At 35.0% G+C, this 23153-nt stretch overlaps 1 protein-coding gene across 46 annotated transcripts in view; it reads right to left on the reverse strand.

The window, feature by feature from the left end:
* Positions 1 to 23153, reverse strand: part of PTPRD (protein tyrosine phosphatase receptor type D) — a 1147190-nt gene that overhangs the window by 86608 nt on the left and 1037429 nt on the right. For 17 of the 46 annotated variants that reach the window (XM_050328659.1, XM_050328661.1, XM_050328660.1 and 14 more), the window contains 7 exons: positions 22564 to 22590; positions 20376 to 20493; positions 14881 to 15468; positions 14352 to 14452; positions 13197 to 13450; positions 8826 to 8916; positions 3257 to 3466 (listed from right to left, as the gene is read on the reverse strand). In XM_050328659.1, the coding sequence (XP_050184616.1) occupies positions 3257 to 3466; positions 8826 to 8916; positions 13197 to 13450; positions 14352 to 14452; positions 14881 to 15468; positions 20376 to 20493; positions 22564 to 22590 (1389 nt within the window). The remainder of the gene's footprint in view (positions 1 to 3256; positions 3467 to 8825; positions 8917 to 13196; positions 13451 to 14351; positions 14453 to 14880; positions 15469 to 20375; positions 20494 to 22563; positions 22591 to 23153) is intronic. The other 29 variants (XM_050328704.1, XM_050328671.1, XM_050328669.1 and 26 more) reach the window with 5 other exon arrangements.

Raw genomic sequence — 23153 nt, forward strand, 5'->3', positions numbered from 1 at the left:
TAATCATGAAGGAGTGCATTTAAAATATTAACTATGCTAGATCTAAAATAAATGTATAGAAGACGATGATGCAATGAACACAACAAAGTGGAAATGCTCTTTTTCTTGAAGTCAGGCAGCATATAAACTTGCAAATTAAACGGTGTGTTGTTATTACTCTCTTTATTTTGTGTTCCACATATTAGCATTGATTTGCAGACAAATGATGTCCTTCCAGAACACTTTGCAACTTTAGAGAATGAACAAATGAACTATTAGGACAAATACAACCCATTGGTTACACATTTTTGTTTTTTGTTTTAGTTTTACATTGGCTTAACACTATTTCTTCCTGCATGATATGAAAGAGTACTTCCAACAGAACAAAACTACTATAGGTAAAAATAAAGGGGACTGAATGTAGAAGGTTCTTAGAAAAGGTTCTTGTGGCAATAGTATGGTATATTTTGACAGTTAAAAATTGTCTGATAGAGTATTCTTATTGAAGGTGGAAACAACTTGAATTTTAGAATGGAAAACAGGGGAAGTCACTATAAAGTATGAAGGGAAGGTAAACACTCAGTCTTTCATATGTATAAAACTTGAATTATGAACCAACAGAGGCTGTTGAAAATCTTTGCTTTACTGGATGGTGTAAAGCAACTGGCCTAGCATAAGACCTGTGATAAGAGAATATTTTTTTTACTCTGCTGTGCCCTGAGATGTTTGATCTATGACTAAGTGCAGAGTTAAAATTACAGACAGGAGAGGCTGAGTAGCCAGCCTGCTAAAACTGCATCATTCAAACAACTCTGAGTTATAGAACAGAAGTGGGGAATTGTTTGTACAATTTATCTTTGGTGGAGTGTCTCCATTAACACTAAACTAGGATTTGAACTACAGCTTTTGCAAAGGACTTAAAAGCTTCATTCAGCAGTAAATCAGGAATGTCAGCTAATACAGAATAAAATAACTAGAAGAAGAGATTAGCTTCCATTTACATGTTTGCACTATATTCTGAAAGATGCCCTAAGCCAGGACAAGTGTTATCAAAGGAGACATGTTTTTTTACACTTCATTTGGCCTTGTTTTGGGCTCTGGGCTACGACAGTGTCTGGGTTTGAGACAGGATTAGGGTTGGCAAAGCTGAGGCACTTACACTAGCTGATAAGGAGCTACCACCCATGCCAACAATCTCCAGTTATGTTACAGTCACTAAACCTGGCACCTGGCACTAAAAAAACCCAGTGTTTTAAGTCTGTGGTCATTGTTTGGAAATTGAGGGCTCTTCATGTTCCATTCCTGAAACACCCAAACTGACTGATATTTTTTTCCCAGCTTCAGTATTCTCAGAAGATAGAACAAATCCCATTGCTACAGGAAGAAACTCTTTTTATTTAGCCTCTTTCTTTGGAGCAGGTAGCAAAAATGCCTGCAAAAAGATACAAAGGGATATTGAGGGCAACAGTATAATCACTAAATACTTTTTCTCCAATAAGCAGGATTTTGCTTTTAATTTTCGTCCTACCTGTATTATGACTAACTTAAACTCATTTATTACTTTTCAAAATTTATCTGATTTTTTCCTCCCTTTAGCATGTTCAACATGCTAAAGATTTTAATCATAAGCTCTCTCAGCTTCCACTTAATTAGTTAAACAAATTCAGACCTTCCCATATTCTCTTTTAATTCAAATAGTCCATTCTACCAATCAACAGGGAAATTTTGTGTTCTCTCAAGCAGAAGTCTTATTTGAAAATCAGGAAAAACATCCCTTTCAAGTTGCAACTCATACAGCAGTGGGATTTACAGTCCTAGAAGAAAACCAGATATATTGAGAGTTGATAAACTGGAACATCGAAAGTTGAATTTCACTCACCATTAAAAACTATTCACACTCTGTGGGTACCTTATGCTACTCAATCACATAAACATTTCACGTGGCATGTTAAAGCAGTTATTAACCATATTGTTAAGCTTAGTAATGCCTTCTGAAATCTTCAAGAGTAGGACCTTAGATAGATTTTGCCATATGAGCCTTTTCAGCTGTCAAGCCTCTTTTTTCCTGATTTTTATCCTCATTTCTTGCTAACAAAACCATAAATTTAGGTCATTTATATGAAACGACCAATGCCTTAATTAATATAAAAAAACCAAGAAACCATACTTTGTTTTGAAAGTACCAATTTTATATAGGTGATCTCTGAAACACAGATTTATGGCTACCTAACTTTATGGTCAAAAGCTGTCTATCTTCTCCAGTTTGAACCTTTTGGATGGAACACCTTCAGAATTATCAGTCTATTCAGTCCCTGTCAAAAAGCAAAAATTGAACTTTTGACTTATGTCAGAGCTTACAGGAGGCACCTACTTTATTTTCAAATGAAGCTATTTATCTAAAAGTATTCAAAGTGGAATTACTTCCTCATTGTGTTTAAGTAGGCAAATTCCATTTATAGCAAGAAAGCAATTATAACGTCACACAGTGGAAGCTTTGTCTAGAATTCAGAATATTGGTGTTGTAGTTTCAAGTGGTTGAACCTGCAAATGTACTTGTCAGGTTTAGTTACCCATTAGAAATTTTACGTATTATACGTTGTATGTTAAAATGTAAAGTGGATTGCGTCTTCTTTCAAGAGTTCTATTTATGTCTATTCTTTTAATATATTACATGCAGTAGGTTAAATCATGCATAAAGGGACATAAATACCAAATGAATTAAGTAAAGAGGAATGACAGCTCATTATTTAAATCACCTCAAGAATTTTCTTTATTGTTGAATTATTTTCTAACTTTGTAACAATTTACGGATAAAGTTGTTATGGAATTACTGTAACTAAAGAGGGTTCAGTGGTTCAGTGAATCTTTCCAAGAATCCTGTGTATCCTACACCATTATTCAATGGCAGGTAAGAGAGGAACTCCTTTAAATACATTGAGGAAGATGTTGCTGTGAAGTTCATGCCTCAGATCCTGTGTCCATGGTCACAAATAGCAGAGCATGTAATTTGCAAAGGATCACAACATAGAAATAAAAGGTAATCACTAGGTTTCAGTTACATACAGAAGTAATGCACACAGGTGCAACCAGAATAGAAGACTTTAAGGAATTATTTGTCCCTAGGAAAGGAAATACTGCTTTAAAGATGCTCTGACATATAATGTAAAAAACAAAACAAAACATAAAAAAACCTCTCAGAAAACTGAATAAGCATTGAAAAATGTTTTCATGACTGTGGAAAGGTAATTTTGAGATTGAAAAACATTAACTAACTTACAGATTCTGAGTGTTCCATTACAGCCAAGACAAAGAAGACATATTCTTGACCACTCTGCAGTTGCTTATTCTCAAAACCACCATAATGCTTCTTATCCCCCAATGTGAATTCCGTAGGAAGAACTTCAAAGTGAGCTGCAATATATGGCTTTAATTCAACTTCCCGCCCAAGACGAATGCTTCTGCGTTTCCTAGCTATCTCCTTAAGCAGCTTTAGAATGAAGGGAAGGGAAAGAGAGAGAGAGAAAGAGGAAGCATGAACAGAAAGATAACTGTAAACAGTTTTAATGTAACTTATTGACAATGTAATGAGAAAATTTAAAGCATGACCAGGAACTACAAAAATAAATTTAACCACATTTCATGGGATGCACCAGTATCACTAAATCAATTCTTACAAAATCTTCCAATTTCTTGTTAAGATACTAGGAGGCAATTTCACTGCCCAGACTACAAACACAACAAAATTTTCAGTGATATTGCTGTGTCTGGGGCAGGGCAAGGGCATGGGAGGAAAGAAAGGAAAAGAAAGCAATATACCTTCTCTGAGGACATACATATACACACATCATATTACATATTTAATATATACATATATTTTATATATATAGATATTTAATATATACATATTAAGTCAGTCACAGAACATAATGGTAGCATTATTTATGTTGGAAAGACCTTTAAGACTGAGTCTAGCCATTAACCTCACACTGCCAAGACCACCATTAAACCATGTCCCTAACAGCTACAACTACACACCTTTTTAAATACCTCCAGGGATGGTGACTCAATCACTTCTTCTGATAAACAAAGCTAAAATTTACATCAGTACATTTCTGACAAGATTAGATGCTAGGCTCAAACTTCGAAAACATACACTAACTAATGAAGGAACTTAAGCTCTGCTGGTATAACCTATTAATGAACTACTTACTAAATCAGACAAATGCTTCTTCAATACCTTTTATCATTTTAGATACACTGGTATTCCACAAAAATTAATCTGATTTGATTATAAGGAGTCTGAACTTTTCCTGTGTGGTAAGTGATGACTTCTAAGGCCTCTTTACAGTTTCCCTCATTTTTCACTTATGAAACTTATTCAATGTCCTGTAGTCTCAGACTTCAATCACAAATTATTCTAAGGTCACATAGTTGTTTTAGCCTTTTTAGCACAGAAACAGAAAGAGATAAATAAAAAAAGATATTAAAATCTAATCTTAACTATATATATTCATTTTGAAGAACATGTTTAATTAGAGAAGCTCTGTCTTGATTCAGGTCCTTCTTCAGTGTTAGGCCACAGCTTAAGTAGCTCACCTTTTAGACTTCCCCACATGGGATCTTGTACTTTGCAGTGACACAATTAACAATTCCAATGCATGTAAAACAACATACTATTCACACTGCTACCGAGAAAGACACTTTAAATACTGATTACTTTAACACCCCTTCTTACTGACTTCAACATTTCAAACACAGGCTACAGATCGACATGGAAGCAAGCTGTACTGCTTGGATCCAAACTTTCTTAACTTATTCTGAGGGCATTTGGAAGTTACACTTCAAGGACCTATGCAGTCAACTGCTTTCCAGCTCTAAGGCTGAGTCCGTTCCCTGTTGTAGAGATTTTACATTCATTTAACTCTATCAATTTTCAATGCTATGGCACAAAAGCTGGTACACTGCAATGGATCCCCTGAGCAAAAAAAGAACTAGCCATAATTTGAGAATAGAAACCATTATTCATTACTCAAGGACACTATCACAATCAGCAGGCCATATTTCTCTTTCATTCTTCCTAAACAGTTTAATGAGCAGCTAGAGTCAATTTGCGTGGTATAAAAATGAGGGCAGTAGAGAACTGTAATATTGAAAAGATTTCTATTTAGTTGTTTTATTGAAGGTGACTCTCACATCTGTTGGTAGCTTCCTATGCCCCAGGTAGAGTTGCTAAATGCAGAGCATGAGACAGAGACTAATCAAAGTTTGTTCCAGGTTAGATCAGCCCTTGTGAGATCTACTGAGGGAAGCACCCTGAAAAGTTTGTCTCTATAGGAAGCCATGTTTTATAAGGGTAATAACACCATGCAGAAGTCTGAGCACTGGCTATACTGAAGCCCACTGAAACATGAAGCTAAATATTCAAGCAATAACAGTGTATGCAGTCTGGAAATCAGGAGCCACAAATAAGATAGTACTAGTACATGGCTTGTGCTATCCCCAAAGATAACTGATATTTTCATTTATAGATACCTTTTCCACTGGAATTTAAATTTACTTGCGTGGTTAACTCAAATTCTTTATCATATGTTTCCAGATTACACCATATTTACAATTTAGATTTTAAGTAACTCATAATAAATGTCAAAATACTGCAGGACTACTGCAATCAAAATTAGATTGAGATTGAGTGGGGAAGAAAAATGTTTGATCTCGATTATTTCTCTTTGAAATAGTAACAGAAAATGCATATAATTTGAAGAAAAATCAATGTTGAAGTACAGTATTACAGTGATCAGAAAGTGAGCTTTGGCTGTGAATGCTAAAAGTTAATTAGCCTGAGTCAAACAAAATTTGTTAAACTTTCCCGAAGCTGGTTGTTCACCACCAAAGGCCAGCTAAATGTAGGTGTGTTTATCTGTAGATAAAAATATCGTCAGTAACACTGACTACACATGACTGAATATACCTCAGGTGAACCTCTGGCCTCATTCATGTTTCATATATAAATGGAGTTCTTGCCAAATATAATTATTTGCTCATATATCTCCTGTTGTACTTTATACACAGATTTCCATAAAATTACTGAATTCATTTAAGATTTAACATGCATACCTTTATTTAGGTTTTACTGCTTACAAATCTAAAGTAATCCTCCTAGGTAACACTTACTGAAAATCATATTTTTTCTACTTCATTTCTTTGCATGACATGTCTATTTAAAGTCACTAGATCTCACAATATTTAGAAGAAAATGAAATTTTGAGTAAAAAAGGACTGTATTTTTAATATTTTTTTCCAGATACATAACATCTTGTCCATTATCTGCTCTAACATTATACATCTTTCTTAGTTTTTTTCAGAACTGAGGTTCAAGGAGAACCAAGAAGATCAGATAACTACAATAAGGCTGGAGAGTCTTTTGGGTTGACCAGTTCTGTACCGGAGGTAACATTCCAGAGTTCTGTTCCTAGCTTTCTTCTGACAATCTAAGCAAAGTATTTGGAACATAGATCTTTGGAAAACCTATTGCCCAACCACTTCTGATACACAGCCACATATCTGAGATTGTACTAAAGATATAAATATGCACAAGTATCTTCATTTGATCATTAGGAACTATATGCTCAGAGAATAGTGTGGGGTCTTTTTGTGTGTTATTTTTGTGGGTTTTTTGAGGTTTTTTGGGGTGGACGAGGTTTGTGTGGGGTTTTTAGTTTGGTTGGGTTTTTGCTTGGTTTGGTTTCTGTTCTACTTTTTTGTTTGTTTGTGTTTTTTTCTTTTTCCCAAGTGTATTTATTGTGGTCTCTGTATTCACATGCTTGTCAGTAATAGTACGTTTAATAAAATTGTGTATGTATTTTCTAAAGCTGGAAGAAAAACAGTCTTGTAAATAACAGAAACTGGATGAGTTAGCATGATATACAGTTACTGCCTGCTTTTAATGTTTTCCCCTACTCAGTTCTTGCTATATATATTGGTGGTAATTGTAAAAGATATATCAAGGGTTTTAGTTCTTTATCAGAAATAATTTTCAAAATTTCCAGTCAACGCATATCCTATTTCTTTCACCATTAATTCTATGATGTGGTCTCAATTATATCAGTAGAAGTGGGAAACAACCCATCCTGACCCAAATATTTCCGAATTAATAAATGCTCTTTATCAATCTGTTATACAGACTAATGCACCACAACTTGCAGGATGATTAAAATGACCCTTTGTTATGGGAATCAGCAGGAACTGTAGAATTTAATTGCCAAAAAGTTCAATGTCATCTGGCACTTATCCTTTAATCTGTTAATGTTGCCGAATGTGACTACAGTCTTTGGATGTTAAAAGTGGGTGGTAGTATTAAATCATTTTCCATTACTGTGTGATCTTGCTGTCAGATTTTACTGTTTAGCTGTATTTGATGTCACCTATGACCATGATCATGAGCTGATGTCATTTACAACCCAAGTTCTTTTAAAGAGAAGAAGTTAATAGATCAAAGCAAGCCTTTGCTGCAATTTGAATGAAGTGAGATGATAGTATAAATGATCCTAGTCAAGAAAAAACACAGGGTTTGATCAGTCAGTCATCATGTCATTCTCTGAACAATCATTTTTAATCTTCTGATTAAGGATTCGCCTCGTGCTGTGATAAAGACTGAAAGAACTTGGTTTATATTTTGAAAGCTTTCTACTAGAAAATCTTTGTTTTCCCTGCATGTTGGTGCAAACTTTGAAATTTATATCCATTTTACCCATGTCAGGAAAGAAAAAACACCTTTGTGGTTGCTCACAGGTGATCACCACTTCCCAGTAATTTTCTTATGGGGAAGCATATGGTGAAGCATCTCCGTTACATAACAATCTGGAATCCACCAAAAGAAAACAGAAAAATGGATGGGATCCAGTCAAAAGATAGTGAAATCAACAGTAAAAAACCTGACTTAGGTCTTTGAACTGCACAGATATTACATGTACAAATTACCATAGTATCTGACAATCCTTTATATCCTATGTGGCAAAAATAACATCACTGCCTGTCTTTTATACGAGCCTTTCATATGGAGCCCTCAAAAGAGCTTTACAATCATAAATATTAGTATTATTCCAAATTTACATATGGAAAGAAGAAAGACAAGTTCCTATACTGTCCTTGAGTAAAAGAGAACACAGGGCTGAATGCTGACACAATACTTCCTGGAATTATTATTATATCAATAACATACTGAGTTGATTTTTAGTATTATTGGGCTTATATTAAAAACTAAAGTACTTGTGCCCTTTGGGTTAGTGTCACTTATAGTGTCAAATGATGACACAGCCCTGCTCTTTCCTACTTCATTCATTCATTTATTGCTGAGCACAAACTGTTGGTAGAATGGAGGTTACTTCTAACCAGAAGTATTACAGTATGTGAGATTCAGATAAAAACACCAACAGAAGGTCAAATGTTAAATCACAGTGCAAATCTCAATTTAGCATTTGTTACAGGCTTAGTAAACACCCCACTAATGGACCAGACCTTTATTAGGGTTTGTATCATTGGTGATTAAGCTTTTGCTGACAACTCATTTCACCTCCTGCTCTTTTGCATCACTCTTTAAAACAGGAAAAGAATAAAATATTAATGCCAATAAATATTAGACACTTTTGTGTGCTTTATTGCAACTTAATGTCTTTACTGTCTTCTCATTTATGTAATTCAAACTTTTTTCAGTCCCCACAGGCTAATTCAAGTATAAATTATCTTGACAACCAAAACTTTTAAAACTGATGAGTTAATCATATACAACTAATATTGTTTCTTTAATAAAGGAGAAGAAATCCCCCCTCCCCCCCGTCCACATACAGTACCTCATCTAGTTCCATTTCATCTGGACTTTCCCATGGTTTGATAAACTTTCCACGAGACCTCTTCAAAGGCACAATAACTATATAATAGCCTCTGTAAATGAAACAGTTGGACAAAACTGAATTTGAAGGAAAAGGAATAAACAAATTGGTGGAATAGGTAACTGTTCATTGTAACTTAAGAGAACACTTGGTATGTTGAGAATAAACTTTTGCACATTAATATTTCACTGCAACCTTCCAAACAGCTGTAAACATTCATGCTTTTGAAAACACATCAATTGTAAAACATTTGACAAACAAATGACACCATTTACCTGACTTTTTGTGCAAATATATAAATATTTATAATAAACTTTAATTACAATGTTCTAAAATGCCTTCCTGAGATACAAGAGCCATGGGATATTTGTGCCCTGCCACCATCACACTGGGAAAAACAAAACAAAACAAAACAAAACAAAAAACCAAACCCCTAAATTGAAACCTATTACCATATATTTACATCTCAATTACCATCCCATCTTCCCCCATTTTAATGTATAATCAGTATAGTAGGTTAACATAATGTGTTTGTTGATGTCAATTTTACAATGAAAAGAAAGAAAACATGGCATATACTTCACCCATACTCTCTTTACTCTTGAGTAGCAATCGCCATCAGTTTTATCTACTTAAGTATTCTGTTCATAGTCATAGGCCAGAGAGCTTGATTTATGCTCTCTTTATAGCTAGGATTTGCAAATTACATATATTGGTTTTCCTCAGACACATTTTCCTGAAAATGTCTTCCTCCTCCCCACCCATGGAGACTAGTAAATTATACTTTCTAGTATAATAGAGATCTGGTACTTGTTTGCTTCAAAAAGCCTGGATTTATGTCAAGCACATACATAATTTCACATTAGTGTGAGGGAAAAAGCAGTAGAATCACAACATCAGGACATCCAGGATAGTGTAACGTACATCTTCTTGATAAACACACTTGTCAAAAAGTCAAGCACTCTCCATCGCAGAGAAGAGGGAAAGAAGCTGTTTTTCTTTGTTTCTAGTAACAACAGCTTATTACGCTGTTTCTGGCCCTCCATTATGGAAGACAACTTCAGTGTCTCATGGACCATCTCCTCTTCCAGTCTGCCTCTTTTTTACAGCCCATTCAACCTTCTGCAGTACCAACTATTTTACTCATGCAATGTACTTGAAAATCCTAGGTACTTAACAAGACAGTCTACAGAAAAGGAGCTATCTCACAACTGACTGAAGACTAAGTGTAAACAAACTATATAAACTATCATTTTTCCATATCATTGCAACCCATTGTTCCATTTTAATCAGCTCTTCCTACTTAAAGCTCCTTCCTATAAAAGAAATGTAACAAAACTTTGGATTTTCAGCTACTATAATAAGTGCACATATTCATTAATTCTTGTGTTAAGAAATTTGAGAAAGTTTTCTGTGTAAATGTATTAAAACCTCTTTGGTTACATGAATAAAAAAACCTAGCGAAAATTGATTTATCCATATGTATAGTAAGTACAACCTACATACAACCTTTAACAGATGCCTAAGAATCAAGACAAAAAACAATTGAGAACTGGCCACTTTATGTCTTTCAAACATTAAAGATAAATCTGCTGGATAAACTGCATAACAGTCTCTCACTTATCCTTGTTTTTTTTCATCTTCTTCATCTTGATTTTTTTCAATCAAGGAACTTCCAGAATGTAAGTGTTACTTTCACACTCTTTCTCAATTCCTTCATCCAGGTCTCCCACTCATGACTTTGAACATCTACTAAGACTTTCAGCACACTCAGAGCATTTTATGCTGAAAGAACAAGTAGATCAATAGTAAGCAGAAAAATGAAAATGTTTACACCAATATATAGAGTGCTGCAAATTGTGAAGGACAACAAAGTTCTTTGATTTCTAGCTAACCTCAGAAGATGTAGCATCTCTTGAAAAACAAGTCATATAGTTTCCTTCATAATTCACTTCTTTGTTTTTAGGGTTTTTTGGGGGAAGGATGGGAAGAGAGGAGGGTGAGAAACGAAGGGCTGGTTTGGACATTGCCTGATCTACTGAGTATTTTGAAGGCCTAAGTCTTCCACGTAACATTTTTTTTACCTAAGGCTCTGGAAAGATGGAAGAGATTCAGAGAAACATGAACCATCCTTTACACATAAAAATTGCTTTGGATTAGACCAAAATAATAAAAGAAAAAAATTAAGAAATTGCTGACTTGAGGTAATGCCAGCAAAAGAGATATTTTACTAATCATAAAGTGAGCTCTGCACCAATTTCTATTATGTATCACCATGAAACACTGACAACTACTACCATTTTTAATTACAAAACCTTTTACAGCATTACCCTCAATCCCATTAGTATTTACCTATAGTTCATCAGAGCAAACTATTACCTGTTTCACCTTCTGTGTAATTAGTGTTATTGAAAAATTCTCATACTTCATCATAAGCTAGAGACAATCCTGAGCACATAATGTACAAAAAGAGGAAAAGTAAGTCTAAAAATGTCAACATAACTACTACAGAAAATTGTTCTTCCCATACAAAGATTACAGCAGAATAATATCAGTTATTCTAACAAGCATCACATTAAGTTTTTCTGTTCAGTATGTAGTTGCTTTGTAATGATCCAAGGGTCAAATGAATCTTTGCTGGTTTGTTTTACTACTTCAAACCTGATCAAATCTTCTTAGAAAACAGATACAGAAGCAGGAGATACATTATTTGCAAAATCAGCAATTGGATCCTATAATGGACTTCTGCTGATGTCACTTTGCCTCTTTATTTTTTTTACAGTACATAAAAAGAAGGGTATTGTATCTTTTTTCACTGCTATCTTCTGCTACTGTTTGACTAGCTATTCTGCATTTTTTTCTCTCTGTGAATGTTTTGCCTCATAAATCATTTTTGACTCATTCCATCTTCAGTCTTCCTTAGCAGCATTTGTTACTGACCGCATCTTACACAATCTAATGATAATGACTACATTTTTCAGTTTTTCATCCTTTTAATGTCTCAAAGTCATTTATTTCTTGACCTTACCTGCCTCAAAACCCTCACTCAGTAATGAAAAAGGAGGGTAGCTTTCTACAAAGCCGTCAGTAAAAATCCACCAGGGAGAGGACAAGTTGAATCCCCAACAATATTTAATGACTGGCTCATTTTCCTCCCCATTTCCTTTACATTACACATGGGAACCTTACAGACCAACAAGAATCACTATAAGCAGAGCAATAACATTTATTGATTGTACCACGCTTCATGTTTTCCTGGTAAATCTTTATGTCTAACCTTTCTAATCCCTGCTGACCAGGTCTTTAGTCTTATCTCTGCTGTTTACATTTCCACAGCACCTGTTCCCCCCTAGAAACTAAGCAACCTCTAGGAAATCGCCAATTTTTTCAGCAAAATCTCTGGTTTTATTTCTGAGACCATTGGAGAGGACCTGGAATTTTTCTCTTGATAAAAACTTCAGAATTAATTAATCTGAATTAATATAAGTGCAGCAACAACTCTTTAAAACTCCACATAATGGAGTCATTCTGGAACGACTGAGTCTGAGTACTTCAAGTAGCTACAACAGGGTACTCATTGATGGGTTATTCATCTGAAAGGATATATTGTTCAATATAACTGGTTTTCTGCATACCTCATTTTGCAGAATGTATGCAGAAAAATCTACATTGTCCATACAGGTCTTACATACCTGGCTATGTGACAAACTGACAGAATACTTCTAGTTGGAAGTGACCTACAATGATTGTCTAATCCTACTACCTGACCACTTCGGGGCTGACCAAAAGTTAAAAAAAATTATTAAGGGCATTGTCCAAATGCCTCTTAAATACTGACATGCCTGAGACATCAATCACCTCAGTAGAAAGCCTCTTCCAAGGTCTGAAAACCCTCTCAAGAAATGCTTCCTAATGCCATCTGAACCTCCCCTGCCTGATATGCAGCTCTGAGGCTCATGTCCCATAAATGGATCCCAGAATCAATTAGCAACTCTCTCTCTACTTTTCCTCCTCAGGAAGCAAGGATGTGAGCCCTCAGCCTTCTTTTCTCCAAACTAGAAAAGCCCTAAGTCAGTCCTTAGCAGCTCCTCATAGGATATGGCATCAAGTCCTTCCACCTTTGTTTTCCTCTGCTGGATACACTCAAGAACCTTTACAACAGTGTGGCATTTGTTCTTGTTAAATTTCATGCCATTGCTGATTGCCCAGTGCTCAATCTACCTAAATCCCTCTGGAAGGCCTCTTGTCCCTTGAGAAAGTCAATAGCACCTCCAAGTTAGAACAATAATTTTTCTGGAAATAAAAACAATGGTACGTAATTAATTCACTCACTTTATATTCTCATTTGAGGGTACTTCTGGAAGTTCCACAGTTATCATGCCATCTAAGTTGGTCTTTCCGATGAAGACTGGCTTTGTGCGAAGCACATCTGGTGCCGTCTTTGCTGTCACTCTGTGCTGAAGACCCCCAGCACTATTTCCTCTGTTTGTCAACACAAATGAGTATGATGTCTCTGGCTTCAAGTTAGTGATCAGCTTTTGAGTAGCACGCCCATCAACTTCCATTTTCCCATCATCATAAAGGATCTAAGTTAATACACATTAAATTGAAGGTGGTTTTCATTACTAAGAAAAGGTAAATGATGCTGTCACACTGAATTCAGGAATGGACCCAGTTATAAATTTAAAATGAGTTACTGGGCTTTTTCAGTTCTAAAATAGTACTGACTTCACTACTGAAATTAAACTTCTCACTTTTTTGTGGAAAAAAAGAACTACATTAATCTAAAGTAGTGTAAGCACTCCTAAAATCCAACTTCATTCTTTTCAAAATGAAAAATACAACTTCACTTTTTCTGCTTGAGCCCAGAATTTATAGCAAGGCACTCTTGTTAAAGGTACCTTGACTTTTTCATTCACACTCCTTATTTGGAAAGGTTTTTGCAACATTTAGTTCATAAAATACTGTTCTGCACTTGCCAATGCCTGAGATGACACAGACATTAAGAATGATACAGATGAAATTCCAGGCAGATTGCATGTTACACTGAGTTTCTGTATCTGGCTAATGCTATAGTTAGTGGAATAAAAGAGTTGTAAAGTAAAAATGTGTTGTTGTAAATGTGAGGAGGTAAAAATCAAAATAGTATTCAACTGCAGTCAATACAGAAATTACTAAAAAAAAAAGGAAGAAAATTATTATTTTCTTTCACTGTTTTCTTTGAAATATTTTAGGAATGAACTACAAATTAGCAAGGTGTTCTTATCATGCATATTAACCAGTATGAGCCTGACTTGGAAATACTGCCACAATAGTGGAAAACTCATATTGCCACATGAATAAATTTAGCAGTAGCACTGCTGATTAGTATGCAATCTTAACCAGAGCCATATCAATACAAAAAACCCCTCAGTAAGCTACTTTATCAGATGAAAGACATTTTCTAGTTTCTGTTATTTTCTCTTGTACAAATGGAAAGTAACTTACTTTGAAAGGCAAGGCTGAATTGTAGTTTTCTGGAATTTCCCAGGACAGCAAAACAGAAGTCTTCATTACTGCTTTAACATGAAAATTTTTTGCAAACACTGCTGGAAAAAAAGAAATAATGTATATAAACAATATCTTGGTGCTTAGATCTTGCCATATTTCCACTGCTACTTGGGACTATTAGCTTTCCATTTAGGTCAAAAACCAACAAGGATTCGATTCTCCTACCTGTCTGTTCATATTTAAAGATCATATTTAACTCACTCTCACTCTTATCTAGTGACAATCCAATATGCACATTTTCCTTACCTGAAAAAATTGTGGAGATGTTAGCCAGAACTTGCTTGGCAAGGGACAATTGAATTCTAAGGCATCCAAAACATATTAAGATTCACGTACTTTACCTTTTGTATTTGATGAACCTATTTTTATGAATGGGTTGGTCAGTTTTATTTATACCTTCAAAACCACTGATATCCAAAGACCGATACTCCTTTAAAGGTCAACGCCATAAGCAGACAAATCCTACCTTGATCCACGGGTAGTGTCCTGAACTGGACACTTGGACTATATGGACCAGGCCCTTTGCTTGTATGGGCACGTACTTTTACATCATATGTGGTATCTGGTTTTAAGCCAGAAAGTGTCATAGTGGTATCAGCAGGAACAACAGGGACTTCAACTGGCTGGTAAGCAACATTGATATCTCTGTACAAGATGGTATATTTGGTGATAATGCCATTTCTCTCTGCCAAGAGTGGCATCTGCCAAGTTAATTGAACTGATGTAGAAGTAGAGCTTTCCGAGTGGAGATTTTGGGGAAATCCACTGGGTACCTCTTCAGGAACAGAAATCTCTTTAACCATCTCCTCCCCAAAGCCCACTTTATTTCTAGCTGAGAGCCTGAAGACATAAGAAGCTCCTTTGTGAATGTCTGTGGCTGTGAAGTGATCTTCCTTCTCTGAGAACTCCATGGTTGTAAATGTATCCACGTCTTTGCGGCCAAACTTCAGGCGATAACCCTGCAGCGGGCCAAAAGTTTCCACAGGAGGATGCCACTGAATTAGAGCCGTATTCATCTGTGTGTGGCTAATCACAAGTCGAGGTTTGCCTGGAACTGTAGCACAATGTTATTTACAGATGATAAATAGAAACAAAATTACATGTACAATTCTTGAGGCTAGTTTTAGCCAGAATAGGGATACATTTTCTCTTCCCTCACTCTTAGCTCCACTCTATTATGGAAGAAATAATGTCTGCCTCCCACACAATTAAGTCATACAGTATAATGAACTGCAACAGTAGAGATGTTTACTGCTTTTTTGTTTTCTTCCCTTACTATTATTTCTAAATACAGAGAAAATTCAGAGACACAGGACCCAGGAACACAAATCAAGAAGTAAAACTTCAAGCAGACTTCTTACGAGTAATTCTGTCTCAGTTACAAATCCTTTCTTGAAAAAAAACCCTTTGTCATAAGTTTTCATGAATCTAATCCAAGGTATTTCCTGTAAATAGGGAAATATCTAATTATAATAGTAGTAATAATAATAATAATGAAGAAATTACAGGTTTCTAGATATATCTAACATAATTTTTAATACTGATAGTTAAAATCCGGTAGAAGGGAAGTCAGAATAACCTTCTTCTCAAGAATCATTGCTACATATGATTGAACCCTATAGTTCTACTTTCCATACAAAAGTCACCTCCAGCATGAGCTGTTTCAGCTTGAAGAGGTAGCACAGTTTGACATTTAATTTTTTGGTTGGCCTGGCTTATGGTTTATTTTCCAGCATGGTCTTGGTGCACATGAACTGGATTTCTTCTGAAGAAGATTAAACTGGTATCTCTTCTTAACCTGCACACCAAATACACTCACATTCGTAATCAGGACCCATTGGTCCAAACCGCTGATTTGTCTTTCAGAGAAGTTCAGACTGCAACTGTGGCAAGGACATTCAGTCTAGAGGATTGAGTTAGTCTTAATAGAGGCAGAAATCCCATTACACAACTTATACAGTGTACATTTTCAGAGTTTCAATATAAATTGCTCTCATTTACTGTTCCTATTTAATTGAGCAATTAATTTTAATTTTTTCATATCCGTTTATATACAATTCATTTATATTTTCATTAATATTTCTCCTTCAACATAGTCTGTTTCTATTACAATGACTTATTTGATACTGAAACACACCCATAACTATTTAGCAATGTGGTACTCATTGTGTACCAATGCCTGACAGATCAAGAGACTAGAATAACTTTGGGAGTAGTAGGACACTGATAGCGTAAGTCTTCAATGAAGACTAATTAGCTTCATCTGCATTTGAAGCCTTCCCACACGAATGTAACTGCTGCACTGTGAGCTCTGGTTCCTGTATTTAAACACTTCAATAGATTTTATTAGTCATCTTCAGTTCTTAGGCACCCAGCAAATCAGATTGTTATTGTCAGAAGTTCTGACTACTATCCCATAATGAATTAGGAATAAGGTGGGAAGAATGGCATGCCTTGAAGAAAATTCTGCATTTAGTAAGTTCCTTTCTCATTACATCTGTCATAAATCATGACATTGCTTCTAATTTCATAAGAAGTATAGATAGGTTTTATAAATTTTCCAAATACCCTTAATTTTAAATCTCTAGTTCATTTAGCAGCATTATTCCCATGAATCTTATGAATTTTTTCCTACACTTTCTGGTGTGTAAAGAATATCAATCTGATTAGTTCTGAATTTTCCTCACTGATAATTACAAGCCTTTATGGAACAAATAAAAGGCTGGGAAGGTCTTTTGCATGCCATATTTTTCACTGCATTATAACTATTATTGACACCAATGCAGCACAAGAAAGAATAGAAGAATTCACACAAAAAGAATAAAAAACCCTTTCAGCCTTCTAGAGGAGAGACTGCTTGAAGGTATTACTAAATTATTTTTGTGATAAATTGCCTTTTTTTTTTTTCTTGTGGCAAACGTCATAATTAGAACTGCTTTTTAACCTTTGTGGTAACTATAGAGAAAGAAAGAAATTACTGCTTGCTCTTGATCATAACGGGGAACTAATAAAGCTTACTTATACAATAAAATACCACGTGACTACAATGGTATACAACAATAGTCACTTTTTTTTTTTAAACCAAAGAGCCTATCTGATGTTTCAAAGTGGGTAAATTTCTTTTTATTTCCAGACAGTTTTCAATTGACATTTACTTTTAGTATGATCACTTGCGAATATTACAGTCTTTTAGGATGAACAGCAGGATTCTATGCAATCTTACATATGGCTGTGTAATGAAATAGCTCTACCTAGAAACTTCTGATAATAACTTGAATTTTCCATGAGCCTAAAAGAAGAGAAATTGTCCATAAAAAAAATAATTCTCTGATCTAGTGAAATCCTCTTCCAATACTACACAGCAAGACATACCACAAATACCCCTTTGCCACAGACACTACAGTTGCAATGGTGTGCCATTGCTCGTAGTAGCTCATACAAGCTGCCTTTGCCAAATTACCTGAAATAATTTGTGTCTGTTAGCTGCTATAAAGAACACCACTGCCTCAACGTAAATTTTCTCCTTTTAACTGAAACCTGTATTTCAAGACTGCTGTCCAGCATAAGACCAAACACCAAATTGACAAGCTATTGTACTTAGATTCTTAAACTACTGTGACACAGAAATTAAAGGTCTGATTAAAAACTTCATAAAAATTGTATGATATCACTGTCTAGGAAGTCTTCATTTTTATCAAGGTCTTATTAATCACACATTTTTGCCTCATGTAATTTAAAATTTTCAAGTACTTTGATTTAGAAATGTTCAGTAACACTTTTTCTTCCATCTGATTTCAATAACAAGGAAAGGAAATTGAATATAAGACAAAATACACACTTTGAAGTGAAAATAGCATTCAGTGACTTTACTAATAACTGACCTACTGTACTGTAGGCTTACTTATATTTGATGAATTTTTCCTGTCTAAAAATGTAAACTAAGCTTTTATATTAGTAACTGGACACAGCTAAATAGTTACTTATTATTTGAATAGCCTACAGATGACAAACTTATCTAGTAAATGTTCAGACATCTATTCTCTTTTCATATCTCCTATGGATATAATCTCACTCATTCTAATATATCTGACCTCAAACTTTAAAAGTTAGACTAGAAAGTCAGACCCCCTATTGTATTTAAATAGGGGGTCTTTAGAAAAAAAAGAAATCAAATGGAAACTCAAAGAGAATAGGAGGACCTATAATCCCTTGGTGTAAATGCATCATTCCTTCACTTGTGTGATGTATTCTCATAGAAAGACAGTGAGCAAGAAACTCTTGGCACTAACTATATTTAATATCTTCTTTTGCAAAAAACTGCATATGAATTTTCCTTACAAAAAGAGCTTAACCACAGCAAGCTGTACCACCTACTTAAGAGATGTCCATACAATCCGGTATACACAAAGCAGCAAAATGGCATCTAGCTGTTATCCTACATACCAAGAACAAACATTACTTTTCCAAAGGGTTAAGCAAACAGCAAGAACAATATATATATATATTACATTTACAGACATTCCTCTGATTTTCTACTGCTCTTCAGTCACTCAAGTTTACATGGGATATGGGATTTGTTCCGCCTTTTTAGAGTAGAAGCATTAGAGAGATCTTGGAAGAGTGAAACATGAATAGTCAATAAGGATTAAATGCAGTGAAGCATTAAATTTTGCAAGCATGTTTGCATACCCTATGTTTATGTCTCGAAACTAATCAAATTATAATTTATATAATTGCGTTTATTTAAATTGGGAACCAAACCTAAAAAAGAATAACAGAGGAAGTGCCTTTTTCTTAAATCAAGTTCAAATGCAAGCAAGAAGTATATATCATTTTTTTTACCCAGACTATGAGAATCCAGGAAAGATAGGCAATTAGAGGGTAAGTTTCCGCATTAGCCAAGAGCAATGACTACAAAGTATTCTAAAATCTGAAATGAAACCATATTATATACCTAGTCATCAGGACCGAGATTTTTCCAGATTCAGACAAAGTTATACATGTTTTTCATATTAATACAAGATGTTTTCTACATTTAGTGATGGTTTTAAAAATGGAATCAGTCACTATAAATACAAATACATATGCCTTTTAGACTTTATCTATTAGTATAAACAATACCTTGTTATTAAGAGAGCTTGAAATGGAGCTACACATGATTGTTATGGAATATCCTTAATGGCTGAACTACAAGCCCGTTAAAATGAACACCATACCTACAGACTGGAATAACTGTTGGCGAACACCACAATAAAGCTGTGGTGGCATCAACTGGTTAAGCTGTGCCACAGTGAAGCATTTAACTTTAAGTTAAAAAAAAATAAAATTGTTCTTCATCTAAAAGCAATTTGGTTCATCCCATCAGTGCTAATCTGCTGAATTGGTGATGCAGTCAGATATCCACCATCTAGTACCACTGTGATCAAACACAGATTGAAGACAGTGGCATCGTATATTTTGGCTCAGCTTGTGCCTTGAATTATCCATGAAACAGTATGGGTTGTGGGGTTTTACAGGATCAACTTTCATTTTATTTTCCAATTCTCTGCTTTAATAATCACATTCTTCTGAGATAACTTGTGACTATCATAGATATAGTTTCTTTCAATGTTTTTACTGGCAGGCAGCAGCACTGCTGCTCTCATGAAGGAAAACAGAAAAGCCCTTCACAAATTTTTCAAATATCCTTCTCAGCTCTGAATTTCTATTTTTTCCTCTCCAAGAAGACACAAATCATAATGGAAGAATTACTAAAAACTATAAAGTGGCCTCATCTTGAATTGAGAGGGATAAAGGGTTCCATTTTTATCTAAATAAATGAAAGGCCAAATATTGAAACATAAAATGCTATGTCCTAGAAACACTTTTCACACAATAGGAGACTTCCAAATAATAGGAGTAAAAGACTAGCAGAAAAAGTCAAAGAATTCACTTAGAGATTAATGTGTGTATAAATATTACCTGCACCAGTAGTAGATACGAGCTTGGGCTTGCTGCGTGCTCCATCCCCTTTTGTTGTATAGGCTGTCACAGTGAAAGAGTATGTAGTTTCAGGCTGAAGTCCAGAAATTATCATGTTCTAAAATGAAATAGAACAAGAAAAATGAATTAAAAATAGATTGTTTGCCAAGAGAGTTTGGAATCCTTCAGAAACCCCCTTTATATTACATATAGTGTGTATATACTTGAGGTACTAGCTGTGATAGCAAGCATTTGCTGTTCTGTGCGAAATAGTTCATAATGTAAAACATGTCACTCACTTAAGCAATAAAAGACAGCGCACATCCAAATAATATGCCTCAGGTACTTTAAAGAAGAAGGCCAAAGGCTTAGTGGTGTGAACAGTGAGTAAAATCTTCTAATATATCTTGCATAAGCCATACTACTGACATTGTGAAATGCATGCATTTCTAGATACGAGAAACTCAGTTTCACTTAGTCATTCACATGATATCACTGACATAGTTCTAAAATGCCTAGTAAGAAAAGTGTTGCATTTATATCCACAATCTGTCAAGTAAGGATGGTTTAGCTGAACAAGGAAGCCTTATTACTTTCATTGCATCCAGTGTCAGTGGACTATGCCTCTAAATAACTCAAAGGACTTCAGAAATGACTCCCTCTTCAGCTCTAGAAGAGTTACCTCAAACAGCATTAAAAATCTGCGTCACAGGATACATCTGATGGCCCTCAAACAAACAACAGCAGCAGCTACAAAACAAGTAGCTCTTCAGCTAGTACAAATGACCAGCAACAAAACCAAACTGCAAGTATCAAAGCAAGGGGGGATCCTTTTCACACATGGGTGCGCACACACACATATATGCAAACAGAAGATGATGAAGGGTGAACCACCATAAATGCACTAAACTTATGTCATGCTATAAGGGCAATAAAAGGACTAAGTCTTTAAATGCATTATATAAATAAACTTTATATGTAAATATAAAGGGACAGTATTTGGAGAGAACTGACTGGCTTTAAGTTCCCAACTTCTAGCCTGTAAGCACTGGACTACTTTGTATTTCCAGATGCCTGAATGAATTTACACTAAACTTCAATGCTGCCAGAGAGATGGTGTATTTATGCACCTAGAATAAATAGCTAATGTGCAATCACACACCCCTCAGATGCAACAGCTTTGAAAAGTTACCACATAAATTATGGGTTAGTCTCTATTCCTAGTATATGAATTTCTCAAGACAGGGGGTATGAGCTTACTAAAAGGTGTGATTAGAATTCAACATCGTATTTTCAATCAGTTATTTGCAATATAGAAAAAACAAGGTAATGATTAGAATGAGTGGGCAAAATGGCTCCAAAAAAAAATTACTACCAAAAAATCCCCTCCTTAGACTCTATATCAGTATTGAATTGACCCTTAAGGCCAAAATCAGTAAGACAGACTTCAGATCTTTCATAAGGAAATCGCACCTTATATTAAAGAATTAAACTAAAAGGTATAAAACCCCCCCAAACCAAAGCAATGATGAAGATATTAGCCTCACATAAAACAACCAGTTCTTCATGGTGGAAGAGGTATGACTACATGTTTAAAAGTGTGCCTTGGATACAGCAAACCCTATTACTCAGGTATAAAAAGTGCATGGCATCTGGCTTTTCTGATAGCATCTATTTATTTTACCCAAAAGAAAGCACAACTGACTTCAACTTTCAGTTACACAAAAAAACTGTTAACCTGAAGATGAATACAGAAAAATACAAGGATCGGTATGCAACTCTGAACCACTTCTGTTTCATTTTTCTAACACCTCACAAAGAAGAAATTGTGAGGCAAACTTAGTGACAGCCATCAAAAAGATGAAAACACAAACCAGTGCTGTACATTTTGGCATCATGATAAACCTCAGAATAAGCAAGCAACAGTAACCCTCTCTCTCTGGGAAAAAAACAAACCAAACCAAACCAAACCAAAACCCAAAAAAAGCATCATAAAAGAAAACCTTTGATGTTAGGAGCATGCGTTTGTGTAAGTGACAAAAAACCAAAACCAAAACCAAACACAAAAAATCCCCCAAAGAAAGCTCAAGAAATTAGAATGATGCTAGCAAATGATGCAAACAAGCAAGCAAAAGAAAATTCCAAATGAAACCCACAATGTTTTTCTGCCCACTCAAAAACTACTTACATGTTCAGTAGTATCATCATATTCCCACTGATTTAGAGTAAAGGAAGTTGAAGGGAAAAACAAAAGAAATAAGGAGATTTGTAGCCCGGTTGAGATAAAGTTTTCTCCTTAATAGTAAAATAAATATGAAAGATGTCTCAAAAAACCATTTACAGTTTGAATTAACTGTGTAGAATCACATGGAATTTGGCAAATGAAATCAGGCTGGACATTTTTAATTCCATTTCTGCTTTCCTTAAAACCAGCTACTTATCTTTCCTTGACAAATGAAGAAAGTAATGAATCCTCTTGTACCACGTAGTATTATTTTGTAATAGTTTGTTTTAAAAGCTACCAAGGCAGAATTAAAGGCTGCCTGGATTAGTTAATCAATTTACCAGGCTGTATGCTTCAGTTTCCTAAAATAATGCAATGTATTATTTAAATTAATAGTAGGATTTTTAAGTCCTGAAACACACTGATATTTTACCCTCAGGGTCATCACACCTGCACAAGCCCTGATTTCATGCATAACAGAAGTATGATAGGCGGGAAGGAGTGGTAGGAAGAGAAAGTAGTTGACTATCCAGCATGAAACAATGGCAAACAGG

This window comes from Myiozetetes cayanensis, unplaced genomic scaffold, assembly GCF_022539395.1.
Source record: "Myiozetetes cayanensis isolate MyiCay16 unplaced genomic scaffold, myiCay2020 scf4, whole genome shotgun sequence".
NCBI lineage: Eukaryota > Metazoa > Chordata > Aves > Passeriformes > Tyrannidae > Myiozetetes > Myiozetetes cayanensis.